This window comes from Perissodus microlepis, chromosome 19, assembly GCF_051167445.1.
Source record: "Perissodus microlepis isolate ML-2025 ecotype Zambia chromosome 19, ASM5116744v1, whole genome shotgun sequence".
Lineage (NCBI taxonomy): Eukaryota > Metazoa > Chordata > Actinopteri > Cichliformes > Cichlidae > Perissodus > Perissodus microlepis.
In genome coordinates, this window is record NC_140479.1 from 25,659,841 (window position 1) to 25,674,728 (window position 14,888).

A 14,888-nucleotide genomic window follows, 5' to 3' on the forward strand; every position below is an offset into this window, starting at 1 on the left:
CTACAGCTCTTATCCATAGATGGCAGTGTTGCATTGCACAGACAGTAGACACACAACATGCCGGAGCGTGAGTCCTCAAGCCCACAAGGGTGTGCGGATGTGTCGATTTTATGCAGGGTTGCAAAGGAGACAAATATCTCCTGTTCCCCCTCTCCGTGCTCCTTTTAAGCGTTTGTATTCTGTAATCCCTTTCAAATTTACCTTTTAATACTGCAACCACATCCCCGTAAAGCTCAAAGATCCAGAAACTACCTCCTACTTGGAATAATACGGTAATACTACGTGGCCGATATGTGTTTGAATGAATACTTTTGTGGTTATTTAAATGAAGGTACACACACACATGCATTACTGCAACGAAAACATTTTAATTAGCGATTTATCTACAAGTAAACTTCTTGATTGCTTGCTTTGTTTATGTCCGAATAGTAGAGAGTATTATCCATCACACTGCCTCAGAGCTGCAGATAGGAACAAATGTTTTAGTCTGAACACTCTTGAAAGAAAAGATTAAAGAAATGTATTAAACAACTGTAAGAGAACATGGTGTTTTCAACTGTTACCCATTAACACGTCATGCTCTTTAAACTACACACAGGCCCACTTCAGGATGCAGGGTCCTGATGTTACTACTATTCTATGGTGTAACATTTTTAAAGGGAATTTTTACAATTAATCAAATGACCACAAATCAGGTGACACTGGGGAATTTGAGGAAGATGCAGAGTAGCTAGTGTGGCCTAAAACAATGAGCAAGAGTCCAAATATTTCAGATTGTACCGACTGTAATCTTGCTCACAGTTGACATTTACAACTGAAGGTCAAACCTTATTAAAATGACCTCATAAAAACTAAAAAGTGATTTCAAGGACAGGGACATTGCCTATCCTCGAAATTCTCATTCCCTGGTCCCAAACCTGAGAACACCTGCATTACCAGAGCAACAGTACCTCGGCTTTGTCTAGCCTTTCACACACAAACTGCAGCCAGAGCACACAGGCGAGGTTTTGTTACAGTCCAACAAAAGCTGCCAAGGGAGGGCCGTGGCTGGCAGAAACTTGACCCTTTTGTCCATTTTAACAAAATGGACCAAAAAAAACCCAAAAACAAACAAAAAAAGAAAAAGCCGGTTTGAAATGGGGTGAACTGAAAATGAACCCTTCCTAAAAATTAAAATTCTGCTCCTTTAAAAAAAAAGAAGAAGAAGAAGGCATTAGTTTATTATAGTTTGACTCATAGCTCCTGCATTTAATTAGATAGACCGTTGTCTTTGGAGTAGTCTCATTAAGGTCTTTATTGTTTATATAGGCTATTTTTTTTGTGTGCCGGTTGAGCCATTTTATCTGCCAGCATTAAACCGACTGTGTGCACTACTTTTTCTGACCCGCTGATTGGCTGATTCACATATCCCAAAAGGCCTACTATAACAAGAAGAGACCTGAGATGTTAAAAAAACAACACACAAAAAAAGAAAGGTTAGCGTGATCAATGCTGCAAGCAGAAACAGGCAGAGACAAGTTACTGGTAACTGTCAGCTTTATTCTTAAAAGTTAATTAATTTTTTTCTCCAATGACATAGAAAAAATATACACACAGTACGTCCACAGTACATACGTCTTGAACAACCAACTTATTTCCTCTGCTTGTTCCTGTTTAGGAGGGAGGGAAAAAAAAAAAAAAAGTAAAGTAGTATGCGTGGAGTTTCCGATCAGTGTAACGTGTATAGCCACAGAAAGAACAGACACATTTTGACTGGACTGTACAGAAAACAAAAAGTGAACCCCATCCACCAACTCTAGTGTTTCGGATTTTGTAGGTTAACTGCAGGTAAACGGAACAACCAAAATAATAACAATTTGATCCCAAGTGATTAAAACTACAGCTGAATGGCCATTTCTGATGTGACTTGTCATCAACATGCTTCCACAACCAGTCTATAATAACTTTGGACAGAAGAAGAAGAGTATGATGAAGCACTGTAGGCACAGCAGGCTTTTCTTACTTACAATATGTACACCTTCTTACCCTTCTGCTTGACTTTGGATAATAAAGACTTACCCAGGGTTTACCCTTGATAATTATACACAAAAAGCAAAAACGTATTTTCTTCTGGCTGAGTAAACCAGATGACTATCGAAAAATTGACTGTCGTAGCACAATGTTAACCCCAAATGATTATGTGAATTTATAACAAGAAGCGATGAGGATACTCGAAACTGTAACCTCTGCACCAGAATCATCTCTGTCCTTCACGGAGTGAGCCATCTGACTTCGACAGGCAGCACAGCGGCAGTTCACCTTAGCTCCTCAGGGCTGCCAATCTTGACTGCATCTCTTCAATGTCCTCCTCTGACTCTTCATCTGAAGCCGCAGTGGCTCCAGCGGGCTCCATTTCAGGCAGGGCATCTGTGACTTTGTTCGGTGCTTTGCCAAGGGCACCTGACAAGAGAAAGCAGAACCAGCGTTTTCAGTGTTTTGACTTTATAGCTGATCTGTGGTTCAGACTTAAACTCCCTAAAACCCCCCAAAACAAACAAAAACAAAAATGTGACTTTGAGCTGTGATTTCATTTTGGTCACCTGCTGTGATATCAAAGAGGATCCTGTCGACTTCCTCCTCCGCTGCTTCCTCCATCTCCTCTCCGTCTTCCATGCTCTCAAAAGTATCTTCCATCATTTCCTCAATGATACCAGCCTGAAAGGTAAATATGCCAAGTTTTAGCTTTTCTATGAAAAGTTGTAAAATTTCTTTGGCACAACAATTAAATTGGTCAAACATTTAACACAACTGTAACTAAAATAATATCTCAAATTCAACAAAGCAAAATAAACAGAATTAAAATATCAGACAACATCAGTGACACAGCGTAACAATCATGTAACAATAATATCATGGTAAACAGTGACCTTCGTCATCTCCTTCGACAGCTCCCTCATGGTGGCCTGGATCTCTGGGATTTTGACTAGATTGTGCATGGCTTTCATGACGTCTGTGCTCTTCTGCATTGCTCCAGCAACACGCGCTACAGCTGCAAACACGCAAAACAGATTTCCTCAGTGACAGAGCAGAGCATTGATAATCACAATGTCGTTAGAAAACCTGCTCTAAGTGACAAACTAAGTACACCCTCCTCCCCATCTTGTGCTCTGCCACACTCACCAAGCTGATTCTTCATGCTGAGAACTACAGAGTTCATCTGTGCTTTGGAAGCGTGAAGTTTTGTGACAGCTCGTTTGGACTGAATCACCTCCTTCGCAAGCACCACGCACACATCTTTCTGTCCCTTTTTGGCAGCGTCTTTGATGGATCGTTTAACTTTTTCTTCTTCTCTTTGAATATCTGAAACCAAAATATATGTCAATTTCATTACACAGACAACACACAATTTATCAGGTCTTTGATTATATTTATTACATTTACAAAAAGCTAATTTGGCATCTTTATGACTTACTGAGTCAAATGATTATTTTACACCTTCCAGATGAATAATTAAATGACAGCAATTATCAGACAATTCAAATACATTGTACTTACACTAGATTTATAACTCAGTTTGGTTATCAGATATTTAGGTGAAAGTGATATAAACTGAATGTAAACAGTCCTGGAAGTGTCAAACTCTGGCTGTAGTCTTACCTCGAATTTGTCTGTCCACCACTCTCATTTCCTTCCTGATTTTATGATTCCACTCCTTAACCTGAAAGAGCACATTATCTTATTAAAACATGACACAGTCTCTGTTTCTAGGCCAGCTACAGGTGGATGTACATGTAATATTCGTTTTAACACGGGTGTCGCAATACAACGACGCCATGTACAGCTGCTAATATGTAATGGCTCATAAGGTTGGCTAAAGTGAGGACAGCCATGGTTTGTTTACAGTGAAGACTTATATTAGCATGTATGCTAACAGGCACACTATTATAGAAAGCATAAATCGGCTAATGGACACCGTATACAAGCGTGTGATCTTGAATAGTGTAAAAAAAAAAAACTATGTAAGCTAATGTCAAACTTGTTGTTGTTGTTGTTTTGTTTTTTTTCAACTAGAGTGCTGTTGACTACTTAATTATCAGCCTGAAGTATCAACATACAGGACGGACAAGCCCTAGCTGTGTGACAGCTAACGTTAGCAAGGATAGCTAGAGCCACTGTCTTTCTTTTCTTTTTGTCCACACAGCTCTTAAAGACAGGTTCTGGTCACCATCAGTCAGTACTTACCAAATCAGCTGCTGGCTTCTCCTGTGATTTCCCGAACAGTCCCATCGTAAACAATGTGTTAAAAGGCAAGCTAACCTATTTGACTTGAACTAGCTGGCTAGCACAGCCTGTTAAACTATCACTTCCTGTTCTGGCAAGGGGCGCCCCGGGCTGAGTCCGAATATGAGTAAACATTCACGTCCTCAACAAGAAAACAGGGAAATAAGAACAAGTGTTCAAATAAAGCTGAAATCGAATGAGACACTCAGCAGTGACGTGTTATGGGTTTGCCCTAAAAAAAACTGAAGGCATTTGGATCAAATCAAAAAGAAAGGTATTACAGTTTCTTTAAAAAAAAATCTCTCTATTCTCATTTTAGTTTAGTCTTTATCATTTTAAGAGTCTGCTATATTATTATATTTTATCTTTTATGAATATAGTGTTAAATAAATAATAACAAGGTGTTCGATGTCATGTGCTGCTGTTCATCTCAGGTTGCATTTACGTACTTGTAAAACTGGCTAAGGACCTGATTTTATTATTATTATAATAAATATTTTAATTATGTTATTATATGTAAAACCTTAGAATTTAAAGAATGTGTGCATTTTTGTTTTGTTGTGCCATTTAATACCATGACTTTAAACACTATGACCCCCCCCCCACACACACACAAAATTAACCATTTATTTTGGAAATAGATAGATAGATAGATAGATAGATAGATAGATAGATAGAACAATATGACAGCAATTTTCCATTATTGTGTTGCTTTGCTAACAACTTGCGGAAATCTGAATAAGCTGTCGTCAAAGTTTAAAAACATTAAAATAATATAATATATTGGGTAAAGCATAATAATATAAAACACCCCCTAAAACTAATTTTTGTTTTCTTTCTACTGATATAAAATCATGTCTTTATTACTATGCACCGGTTGGCATAAGGCTGTTATGTGTGATTCTATCTTTACTGGAAATTGCCGTTTGAGTGACACGCTTACCTAACTTAACGATTCCTTAATCCAATAATATAATTAATATATACATTTATTTATTAGGATTCTTATCTGGAACATTTTATCTTATGGTAGGTACCTAAACAACTTAGCCAGAAAAGTTATGTATATCATATTTTGTTTAAACAAAGAAGTAAACATAAACAGATAAAACGCATTGAAATAAAACCAATGAATGAAATGAATATAATTCAATGTGATTACGCGCAGTGCAACCCTCTGTTGTCATTTCCATGGAGATAAGACACGTAAACAGCAGGGTCATATGTCGCTATAAACAAATGTTTGCAATAACAGTAAATATTACTGTACAGACTTAATAAACTTGTATGTATAAGCAATATATCGTCTTAGGGCACTCTAAGCTTTACCTCTCGCAAACAATGCTTTCAGGTAGCGCTTACTTGAATGATATGTACCACTATCTCATCAGATATGATGAGATAGCTATCAGTAATGTTAAAGTCATAGATATTATAGTTGTATGCGTATTGATTTTGAGGCACGTGAGATGTGAAGGTGGAAACTGAACCTGCAGGTTAAATTTAGGGTAAAATTTACGTCAGGCCCGTGCCGATTACGTACTCAATGGTCCCCTTTTCCAGGTGGTTCTAGATTTTTCTGTTATCGATTGGTTGTCGCACCAATCACGTAAGGACATTGGGTGTGACGCAGCCAATCACAGGCGTACGTGGGCGGGTCCGAGGAGATACAGTCAGTCGGAGCCGCTGGGTGATGTTAGGGCTGCCTGGGAGTGGGAGAATCCGCTCTGGACATCATTGCTCTCTGGGATTACACTGAATGAGTTTGCTATAAACAGCTTTACTTACATAACAGCTAGTAATTCAGTTAGTGCACGCTCGGCTAGCCGTGTCGTATATTTTCAGAGCGGACGACACGCTTAAATAAATTTAAAATTAGGAACAGACCGCCATTGTGTGTTATTTTTCCCCCTTCCTCCTAGGTGTGAGTGCGGTCGTTTGCGGAGGATAACTTGGGTGAATTTAAGAGCGCTCAATATGTCAGTGGTAGGCATTGATGTGGGTTTCCAAAATTGTTACATCGCTGTGGCCAGGAGCGGTGGCATTGAAACCATTGCCAATGAATACAGTGACAGATGCACGCCGTAAGTATAGCCGAAATATTGACAGACATCATCGCCGTGTAAGTGTGGTCTGCCTGTGAGTTTGTTACGCAATGTTTGCAACTGGAGGCGCACTGACTGAGCGGTGTGACGCACAGGAAGGCAGCAGGGATGGTGGCGGCGGTAGTGATGCGGCCTTAGTTCATTTCCCGTCACAGCAGGTTATTATAGGTCTTTTTTAAATAACAGTTTATTTTTGTAGGTAGTTGAGATGTCTCCTGGCTATCACCACCGAGCTGCGCAGTGCACGACAAGCTGACTCAGTTAACCTACTTGTACATGTTATTTTGTTTAATATGCGTTTTTAAAGTGTTTGCATACTGTACAGACATCAAAGGATAACAAATAGGTTTTGACATGGTATAACGATAATGCGTCAGTTAAGGCCCGTCTACAAACTGCATCTTTAACGCATGCAAGTGCTTGATCAGAAGTGACAGAGGATTAAATCCCAGGGTGAATGTAAGGAATCAACTTGGCGGACTGAAACAAATCATCTCCAAGTGGGTCTCCGTTTCTGTAAACTGAATTTGCTGCAGCATCCGTGGAAAGGAGACTGAGAGGAGCATTGCACCTTTAAGTGCATGAGGATATTTTTCTGTGGCAAGGTGAAGCTAGGGAGTGACTTGTCACTGCTAGCCAATGTGAAATGAATGCTTGTGTGAGGAGAAGCGTTGGTCTTTGTCATTAAACACAACGATTTTCCTGTTTTTTCTCTCTCTTTATTTTGGATAGAAAAAGCTTAATTTTCAAGGTGATCTGCTATGTCTCACTGCCCTAGTTTGTAGTTCTTGTTCAGACACTCTCCCCTGTGAACTATCCCCCATGGCAATGCTCAACATTTCAGTTGGCAGCCATCGAAATTGCAGTTCTTCTTCGTCCGCCACATCTGTTAACAGGATTACTTCTGTTTGTTTCCCATTAAGGGCCTGTGTGTCTTTGGCCTCCAAAAATCGCATGATTGGAAATGCAGCCAAAAGTCAAGTAAGATCATCCATGAAATGTTATTTTTGGCAGACACATTACATCTCCAAACAGTTGTCTTTTTTAATCTTTGCTAAGTATTTCCTTTCTTTCAGATTATAACAAACTTCAAAAATACAGTCCATGGCTTCAAAAAGTTCCATGGCAGAGCATTCGATGACCCATTTATCCAAGCAGAAAGACCTAAACTGCCTTACAGCTTGCATAAGCTGGCCAATGGAACCACTGGAATTAAGGTAAAGTACTTTACATCTTTTTCACCACTTCCCTTTTTTTTTTTTTCCCATCTTTGCTTTTTCCATCAACTTCCAAGCAACTGATCACCTTCACCCTTTTGGTTTTTAATTTGCTTCGGGTCTCCCTAAATGCTTGAGTGTTCCTAGGTGCGTTACTTGGACGAGGATAAAGTGTTCACAGTTGAGCAGATCACGGGGATGCTGCTCACTAAGCTGAAGGAGACGTCAGAGAGCGCCCTGAAGAAGCCGGTGGTGGATTGTGTCATCTCTGTGAGTGATGAAAACGGTGCACAAGACTTGTCGGTGTAATTCAGAACGCGGTGTTGAGGAGAACATTAAGATTTGTGCTCTGCTTTACAGGTCCCAAGTTTTTTCACAGATGCTGAAAGGCGGTCGGTGTTCGATGCAACTCAGATTGCAGGGCTGAATTGCTTGCGGCTAATTAATGACACCACTGCAGGTCGGTGTTCTTGGATACATTAGTAACTTTATGAAGTGGCCATGGTCAAACATGGAACGTAAGGGTTGAAAATAAATGTCTTGTCTATGAACAGTGGCTTTGGCTTATGGGATCTACAAGCAAGACCTTCCTACACCAGAAGAGAGGCCGAGAAACGTGGTATTTGTGGACATGGGGCATTCGTCATTCCAGGTGTCTATCACTGCCTTCCACAAAGGCAAACTCAAGGTTAGCCTTTTGCCTTCCTTCTCGTCCTCCAGCTGCATCTGCTCTTTTGTTCTTAAATTCTAAACTCAGTATCAATCTGGTGCGTCAGGTTCTTGCCACAGCATTTGATCCATACCTTGGAGGGCGTAATTTTGATGAGGCATTGGTAGATTACTTCTGCGAGGAGTTTAAGGGCAAGTACAAGCTCAACGTGAGGGACAACCCGAGGGCTGTGCTGCGGCTATACCAGGAGTGCGAGAAACTGAAGAAGCTCATGAGTGCCAACTCCTCCGACCTGCCTCTAAACATAGAGTGCTTCATGAATGACATTGATGTTTCCAGCAGGATGAACAGGTAAAAACCTATTTGTTTTGTTTTTTTTCATCTCAATAAGCACACTTAATGTGGCTATCTAAATTGTTTTTTTCCAATGTTTAAATCCTCCAGGTTACACTTTGAAGAGATGTGTGCTCAGTATCTCATGAGAGTTGAGATTCCATTGAAATCGGCCCTTGAACAATCAAGTACGCCCCTTAGAGTTATTAATTAATTGATATTAATGTTACACAAAGGAAGAATCTGCTCAGGAATGTGTATGTTTTGTCTGGCAGAGTTGAGTCGGGATGATATCTGTGCAGTGGAGATAGTTGGAGGAGCCACAAGGATCCCGGCTATCAAAGAGAGGATCGCCAAGTTCTTCTGCAAAGACGTCAGCACCACACTCAATGCAGACGAAGCTGTAGCAAGAGGCTGTGCACTTCAGGTTGGAAGATCCTCGGATATTAACACCCAGTATTTCTTTCCAATGTAATATTAAAAAAATAGTAGTGATAAAATGGAGTAAATATGTGTTCGTCTTTGTGGTTTTGCTTGTGCGTATGTGTCTGTGTAGTGCGCAATTTTGTCACCAGCATTTAAGGTTCGGGAATTCTCTATCACCGACGTGGTTCCTTTCCCGATCACTATGCGCTGGAAATCACCCACAGAGGATGGATTGGGGTAAAGATAGCACCACTCTACAAGAGACAGTGTTTTTTGTGATTATGTGTCTGGAGGACAAAAACTGGTTTATGTATACATAAATATATGTATTTCTACCCTGTTTATATGGTAGTCCTAACCTACAGTACTGTGCAAAAATCTTGAACCGCTTTCAATTCAATCTTTAACTTTCAATTCTTTATATTTTGTAAGAAAAAATGGAAATAGGTTCAGCAGTTTAGTTCATTTCAGTAAAGATGAGGGGACTTGGAAAGGACATGACTTTTCTTTTTCGGTAGATGGTTTTTAGGCCTTTCACCTTTTTCTCCTGCGCTCCACTTGTCACTTTTTTCTCAGATTTTTTTAAGGACACCCTGCACACCATTCTGATGGTAACAAAGTGCCTAAAAATACAATTTAAAACAGGTTCTTTGCTAAGCTGTCTGTTATGTGTAGATACAACATCGATTCGTCACCTGAGTTAGGTGGTGTTTTCATGCTAGAGTGATTCATAGGTCAGTGTAACTGGTTCAGTAAATAAAAACATTCTGAAAATTGTCAGTGACTGAACTGAAAATGAAAATGCAGCCAGTGTCCAAAGAAGAACTTTGAAAGACCTTCAGAAAGCCTGAAGAACTATTGCTTAAGACCACTTTTAAAAACATGAGGGGTGGCTCAAGACTTTTGCACAGTACTGTAAATCGAAAATATAATAAATACCTAAGAGGTCTAGATAAGAGTTGATTATATGGGCATTAATCTAGTGACCTTTTTCAGTACTAAAAACTTAAAGCCTGCACTTCAATCACATATTGACTGATTTACAATCCACTGTGGTGGTGTACAAAACACAAAAACTGTGCCTTTGTCTCAAACATTATGGAGGCCACTGTATGTATACTTACTGCTTTATGCTCCTCCAAATAGGCAAGTCAGCTCTAGGACACAGTATCTGCTGACTGTGATTACTTTCCATTGCCTGACTTTGCTTTTTTTGGCTAATTTGTGCTACAGAGAGTGCGAGGTGTTCAGTAAGAATCATGCTGCTCCTTTTTCCAAAGTGATTACCTTCCACAAGAGGGAACCCTTCGACCTTGAAGCCTTTTACAGCAACCCTCAAGAACTGCCCTACTCAGACCACAGGATAGGTAATGGTGCTAATTCTGCTCTATTAGCATCAAAGTGATCAGTCCTTACTTGGTTTTACATAGACATTGCATGTATGCATGTATCAGGTTCCTTTAACCAGCTGCACAAGTATGCAGAAAGAGGCGGCTAATGTAGGTGCGCTAAGTAGCTGGCCCAACAAATTGGATGGCAATTAGGAGTAAGGGAAGCAGGTTCTCGTGTGACTCAGCCGAACATCATAATTATCTGTACTGTATGTGTATCACCATGTGGTGGGTGGGTGTGTTTTCTCAAGTGGGATATCATTTTTTTTTCTATACAACTGCCAGTTTCCTGTCACAAGAACATGTTGAGGTCCTATTAAAGAAGCCGCTCCTTTTCTTTCCATCTGCTTCCAGGCTTTTTTTCAGTACAGAATGTGGTTCCCCAGCCAGATGGTGACAGCTCTAAAGTGAAAGTCAAAGTGCGCGTCAACATCCACGGCATCTTCAGCGTGTCCGGCGCTTCTCTGATTGAGAAGCAGAAAGGAGAGGGCGAGGACATGCAAACTGATACAGAGCCAGTGGTGCAGAATGAGAGCAGAGCAGAGGAGCAGGTAGGATTATTGTTGCCACAGTCACTCTTGTGATGCCACAGATGTCAGCTGGTCGGTTTCTTTGTGCCGTACAGAGTTAAAGCACAACAGCTATTGGATAGAATGGGTACTATTCACATAAAATTTATGTTCCTTATTTTTATCAGTGGATTTCTGCCACTTAAAAATCAGCTTTTTTGTAGTTTTTTGAAAGATACACTCATTAATTGATCTTTTATATGCAATGAAAAATATCTAATGCTGTGACACCTGACTTAAATCTTCGTTAAAATAATTATGTATGTGTCTCAGATCAAAATGCAGGTGGATCAGGAAGGCCAAACCCAAGGGGAGCCGCAGAATGAGGATGCCAGTTCCAGCAGTAAGGTTAGTCAGGCTGCGATTTAAAGATGCTTTAAAACTGCATGTTTTTCTTGTTTGTTCTTGCTCATATCAGACTGTATTGATAATAAGACAAGCAGAACCCTGATACTGATATTGTTGAGACATGCTTTCAATTAAATTAAGTATTAAGTAATTCATGTATTGTCACAGATTCTGCATGCAAGCTGCTGAATTCATGTCAGCGCTGCTCATTGATGCATCTGTGCTACAATTAGATGGACTCATGCAGTATTAATTAGTTTAAAAAAAATAGATGATTATTTTGGCAAGGTGCCCCATGTTTGGAAATCCAAAAAGGCCTCATTGTGTTCTCTGGTTTCCAAATTTAGGAGGGAGCAGCTGGTGAGAAGCAGGACCCAGCAGCAGGAGGAAGCAAGCCCAAAGTCAAGGTGAAGAGTATCGATCTTCCCATTGTGATCAACAACATTCGACAGCTTGACAGTGACGTCCTTTCTAACTTTGTGGAGTATGAGGTGAGTGTTGCAGGTGGTCTTTGGAAAAAGCCGAGTCATGCTCTGATACAAGGAATTTTATATCTATGTATGAACATCTACTGTTGTAATATATTTATGACAGAAAATCAGGACAAGCACAGGTTTTATTCAGAAATGTCATACTGTAATATCGCCTTGGTTGAAACATCCGTAATTTTTTTTTTTTTATTCATTCATTTTATTTTTTTCATCATAGCGTCAGATGATTATCCAGGACAAACTGGTGAAAGAGCTGAACGATGCAAAAAATGCTGTGGAGGAGTATGTGTATGATCTGCGGGACAAACTTTGTGGGATTTATGAAAAGTACATCACTGAGGGGGTAAGTAGTACTTTTTGCATCTATAATAGCGGCCCCCATGTTGCAGTAAACGACTATTATATCTGAGACGATGTATGAAGAACTGATCTGTATAAACATTTCATGTTTGTTAATAACAGGACAGCAACCGGCTGACGCTGATGCTGGAGGACACAGAGAAGTGGCTCTATGAGGATGGAGAAGACCAACCCAAACAAGTCTATGAGGAGAAGCTAGATGCACTTATGGTATGTTTACATTTATTACAAGAAAGATTTTGCAGACTACTGCATATAAAAAAATATTTATGCCCCAAATGCTAACTTTTAGTAATTTGATTCGATGTAAATTTTCCATTTTGTTACATAAGTAAATAAACCGGTTCTAATATAGCGCTTTGCTACTCTGCTTGAGCACTCGCTCATACAACATGTCTCATTCACCCATTCATACAACCACCAGCCTTATGATTAGTAGATGACCTGCTATATCTCCTGAGCCACAGCTACTACTTAGCACGCATATTTTTCTTAATGATTACTTGCTTAAATAAACCTTTGATTTTATAAATCTCAGTGGCACTTTACCCAAAATTATTGCTTTATGTTCATGTTTCATTCATTCATTATATAATCTTATAGATTGTAATTTATGCTGTGATTTGGAACTTTATAAAAGTTAAGTTGAATAAAGAGTAAAGATGTAAGAATATTTTAAAGTGGTTGTAGCTTTCAATGTCAACGCGAATTTTATTATTCTCCAGAGGTTGGGCCAGCCCATTCAGGACCGGCACAGGGAGCATGAGGACAGGCCGAGAGCATTTGAGGAACTGGGAAAGAAACTGCAACTCTACATGAAGTTTGTAGATTCCTACAAACAGAAGGTAAGCCCTCTTCTGACTGTGATGTTCTTCGATTACTCCTTTACAGGAAAAAGACAGAAGTAGGATTTGTGTTTGGAACTGCGTGTTTTGTGCGGTGCTTTACAAATACTGTGTTATGCGAACAGGAAGCGTGATAAGACATGTACACATAGATGACTTGACACTTATAAGAAATACAGTCTGTAACTGATACTTGAGGTATGTGACAAAATAACCATTTATTTTTATATTTTACTGAGAGAATATGTTGATGGTGTCTTACTACGTTTATATCCTTGATCTTGTATTCTAAGTGTTTAAATTATTTTCATATTTTAGCTTATATAGTTTAAAGTGTATTTTGTTATGGGAAAAATATAATAGGATGACTTTGTTTAAAAGAGATACATTTTAGACCTGCTAAAGGTTTTCTTCGTCAAAAACTCTTTCCCAGGACGAGCGATTCCTTCATTTGAGTGCAGAGGAAATGAGCACTGTGGAGAAGTGTGTGACTGAAAGCATGGGTTGGATGAACAGCAAGATGAATGCGCAGAGCAAACTTGCTTTAACTCAAGACCCAGTTGTCAAAGTAGCAGATATGATCGCTAAAATCCAGGTGTGTGACCTGCTTTTTAAGATCTAATCATCTTCTTCCTTTAGTGAGAATGACATCTTCTGATTCTCCTTTGGAAAACCTGCTTGCTTCTTCTCCAGGAGCTGGAGGATATATGTAATCCAGTGATCAACAGGCCAAAGCCCACAGTGGAGGAGGCCCCCGAGGTGAACGACCAAACCAGCGGAGCTCACAACGGCCCGACGGCTAAGCAGGGAGGAGCGGAAGGAAAGAGGGAAGCAAAGGGGAGCCAGCAGACGAAGCCGGGCACAAAAGAGATGGAGGTGGACTGAGATCTGTGTCCGACGCGCAGACTCCGCAACCATCAGTGCGTTTACCGTCACACGGCATCTAGACAGACGCAGAAAAATCAACACCTGGGAACATTTCTCAGTCCTCATCAACCACTTATGTGGATCTGTTTTTTGTGTCCTCTCCCATTGGATTTTACCATTTGAGGTTTTTTGTTTTCATCCTTACGTGTGACACTGGTGTGCTTTAGTCTCTCAAAGGTTTGCCATACTAAATAAATTAAAGAATGCCACAATAGATGAAAATATGAGTCTGTCGTAAAACCGATTCCTTCGTATCTCACAGGAAGGTACGCTTTGTGTTTTGCATTCCACGTGTCTCTTAAGTGTCCAATATCACCCATAAGAGAAATAGACAGTGCTGTCCATGTCACTGCTAGTGCAAACCTTTTAGTTAGTATACAATAATACAAATTATATTTGTATTCAATGAGTTCGAAGAGATATGTCCGTGTCTACAAACTGTAAATATTATTTTAGTAAACAAAAGCAGCCAGCATAGACATGTACATAGAGAACACATTCTAGTGTTACAATGGAAATGCTCATATACCAAGTTTCCTTTAGTGATTGGTTGCCTATTTCCTTTTTTTTTTCTTGCATTTTTCCATATTTAATTGAAGGTGGGGGAAAAAATAAACGCATTTGTCTGCAAGACAAATTTGTACGTGTGAAATGATTGATTTTCAGAAGAAAATGGCCATCTGTGCTGTACTTATGTTTTCAGATGTGATATGGAAAGTTTCAATATATATATTGAAAGTCATTTGTAGCAGTCATTTACTCTTAAAGATGTGTTAACCTGTAATGTTTATAGATGGCCTAAGACACCAGATCCCGCAGAGTGAACATGAGTCCAGGGAGAAAGTACCTCAGGTTAGTTTAAACCCAGGATCTTCTTACTGTGAGGAATGTTTTGCCTTTACTGCAGCGGTCTCCAACCTTTTTTGCGCCACGGACCGGTTTATGC

At 39.7% G+C, this 14,888-nt stretch overlaps 2 protein-coding genes across 3 annotated transcripts; one reads left to right on the plus strand and one right to left on the minus strand.

Annotated features, from left to right (window-relative positions):
• Positions 1-1,518: 1,518 nt before the first annotated feature.
• On the minus strand, positions 1,519-4,455 carry chmp3 (charged multivesicular body protein 3). The gene is made up of 6 exons (XM_084914516.1): positions 4,222-4,455; positions 3,637-3,697; positions 3,160-3,339; positions 2,907-3,028; positions 2,580-2,694; positions 1,519-2,439 (listed from the first exon to the last, which is right to left on the minus strand). The coding sequence occupies exons 1-6, from the start codon at positions 4,264-4,266 to the stop codon at positions 2,300-2,302; spliced, it is 663 nt and encodes a 220-aa protein (XP_084770642.1). The 5' UTR covers positions 4,267-4,455; the 3' UTR covers positions 1,519-2,299.
• A 1,471-nt stretch (positions 4,456-5,926) lies between these two features.
• Positions 5,927-14,684, plus strand: hspa4l (heat shock protein 4 like). 2 transcript variants are annotated; one of them, XM_084914933.1, is made up of 19 exons: positions 5,927-6,344; positions 7,289-7,346; positions 7,442-7,582; positions 7,730-7,852; positions 7,943-8,042; positions 8,137-8,270; positions 8,359-8,603; positions 8,697-8,773; positions 8,861-9,012; positions 9,142-9,248; positions 10,245-10,378; positions 10,757-10,953; positions 11,245-11,319; positions 11,667-11,810; positions 12,028-12,153; positions 12,273-12,380; positions 12,896-13,015; positions 13,449-13,610; positions 13,709-14,684. In XM_084914933.1, the coding sequence occupies exons 1-19, from the start codon at positions 6,238-6,240 to the stop codon at positions 13,898-13,900; spliced, it is 2,502 nt and encodes an 833-aa protein (XP_084771059.1). In that variant the 5' UTR covers positions 5,927-6,237; the 3' UTR covers positions 13,901-14,684. The 2 variants fall into 2 exon arrangements, with proteins under 2 accessions (XP_084771059.1, XP_084771060.1); XM_084914934.1 differs by lacking the exon at positions 5,927-6,344 and adding an exon at positions 6,365-6,523.
• The last annotated feature ends 204 nt before the right edge of the window (positions 14,685-14,888 follow it).

Bases quoted from the DNA above. Each gene is read 5' to 3' on its own strand.
- chmp3 (XM_084914516.1), bottom strand. From the start codon at position 4,266: ATGGGACTGTTCGGGAAATCACAGGAGAAGCCAGCAGCTGATTTG. The intron at 3,029-3,159 runs GTGAGTGTGGCA...GCGTGTTTGCAG, and splicing joins CAGCATGAAGAATCAGCTTG to CTGTAGCGCGTGTTGCTGGA. The intron at 2,695-2,906 runs GTCACTGTTTAC...TTTACCTTTCAG, and splicing joins TGTCGAAGGAGATGACGAAG to GCTGGTATCATTGAGGAAAT.
- hspa4l (XM_084914933.1), top strand. From the start codon at position 6,238: ATGTCAGTGGTAGGCATTGATGTGGGTTTCCAAAATTGTTACATCGCT. The intron at 7,347-7,441 runs GTAAGATCATCC...CCTTTCTTTCAG, and splicing joins GAAATGCAGCCAAAAGTCAA to ATTATAACAAACTTCAAAAA. The intron at 11,320-11,666 runs GTTAGTCAGGCT...TTCCAAATTTAG, and splicing joins ATGCCAGTTCCAGCAGTAAG to GAGGGAGCAGCTGGTGAGAA.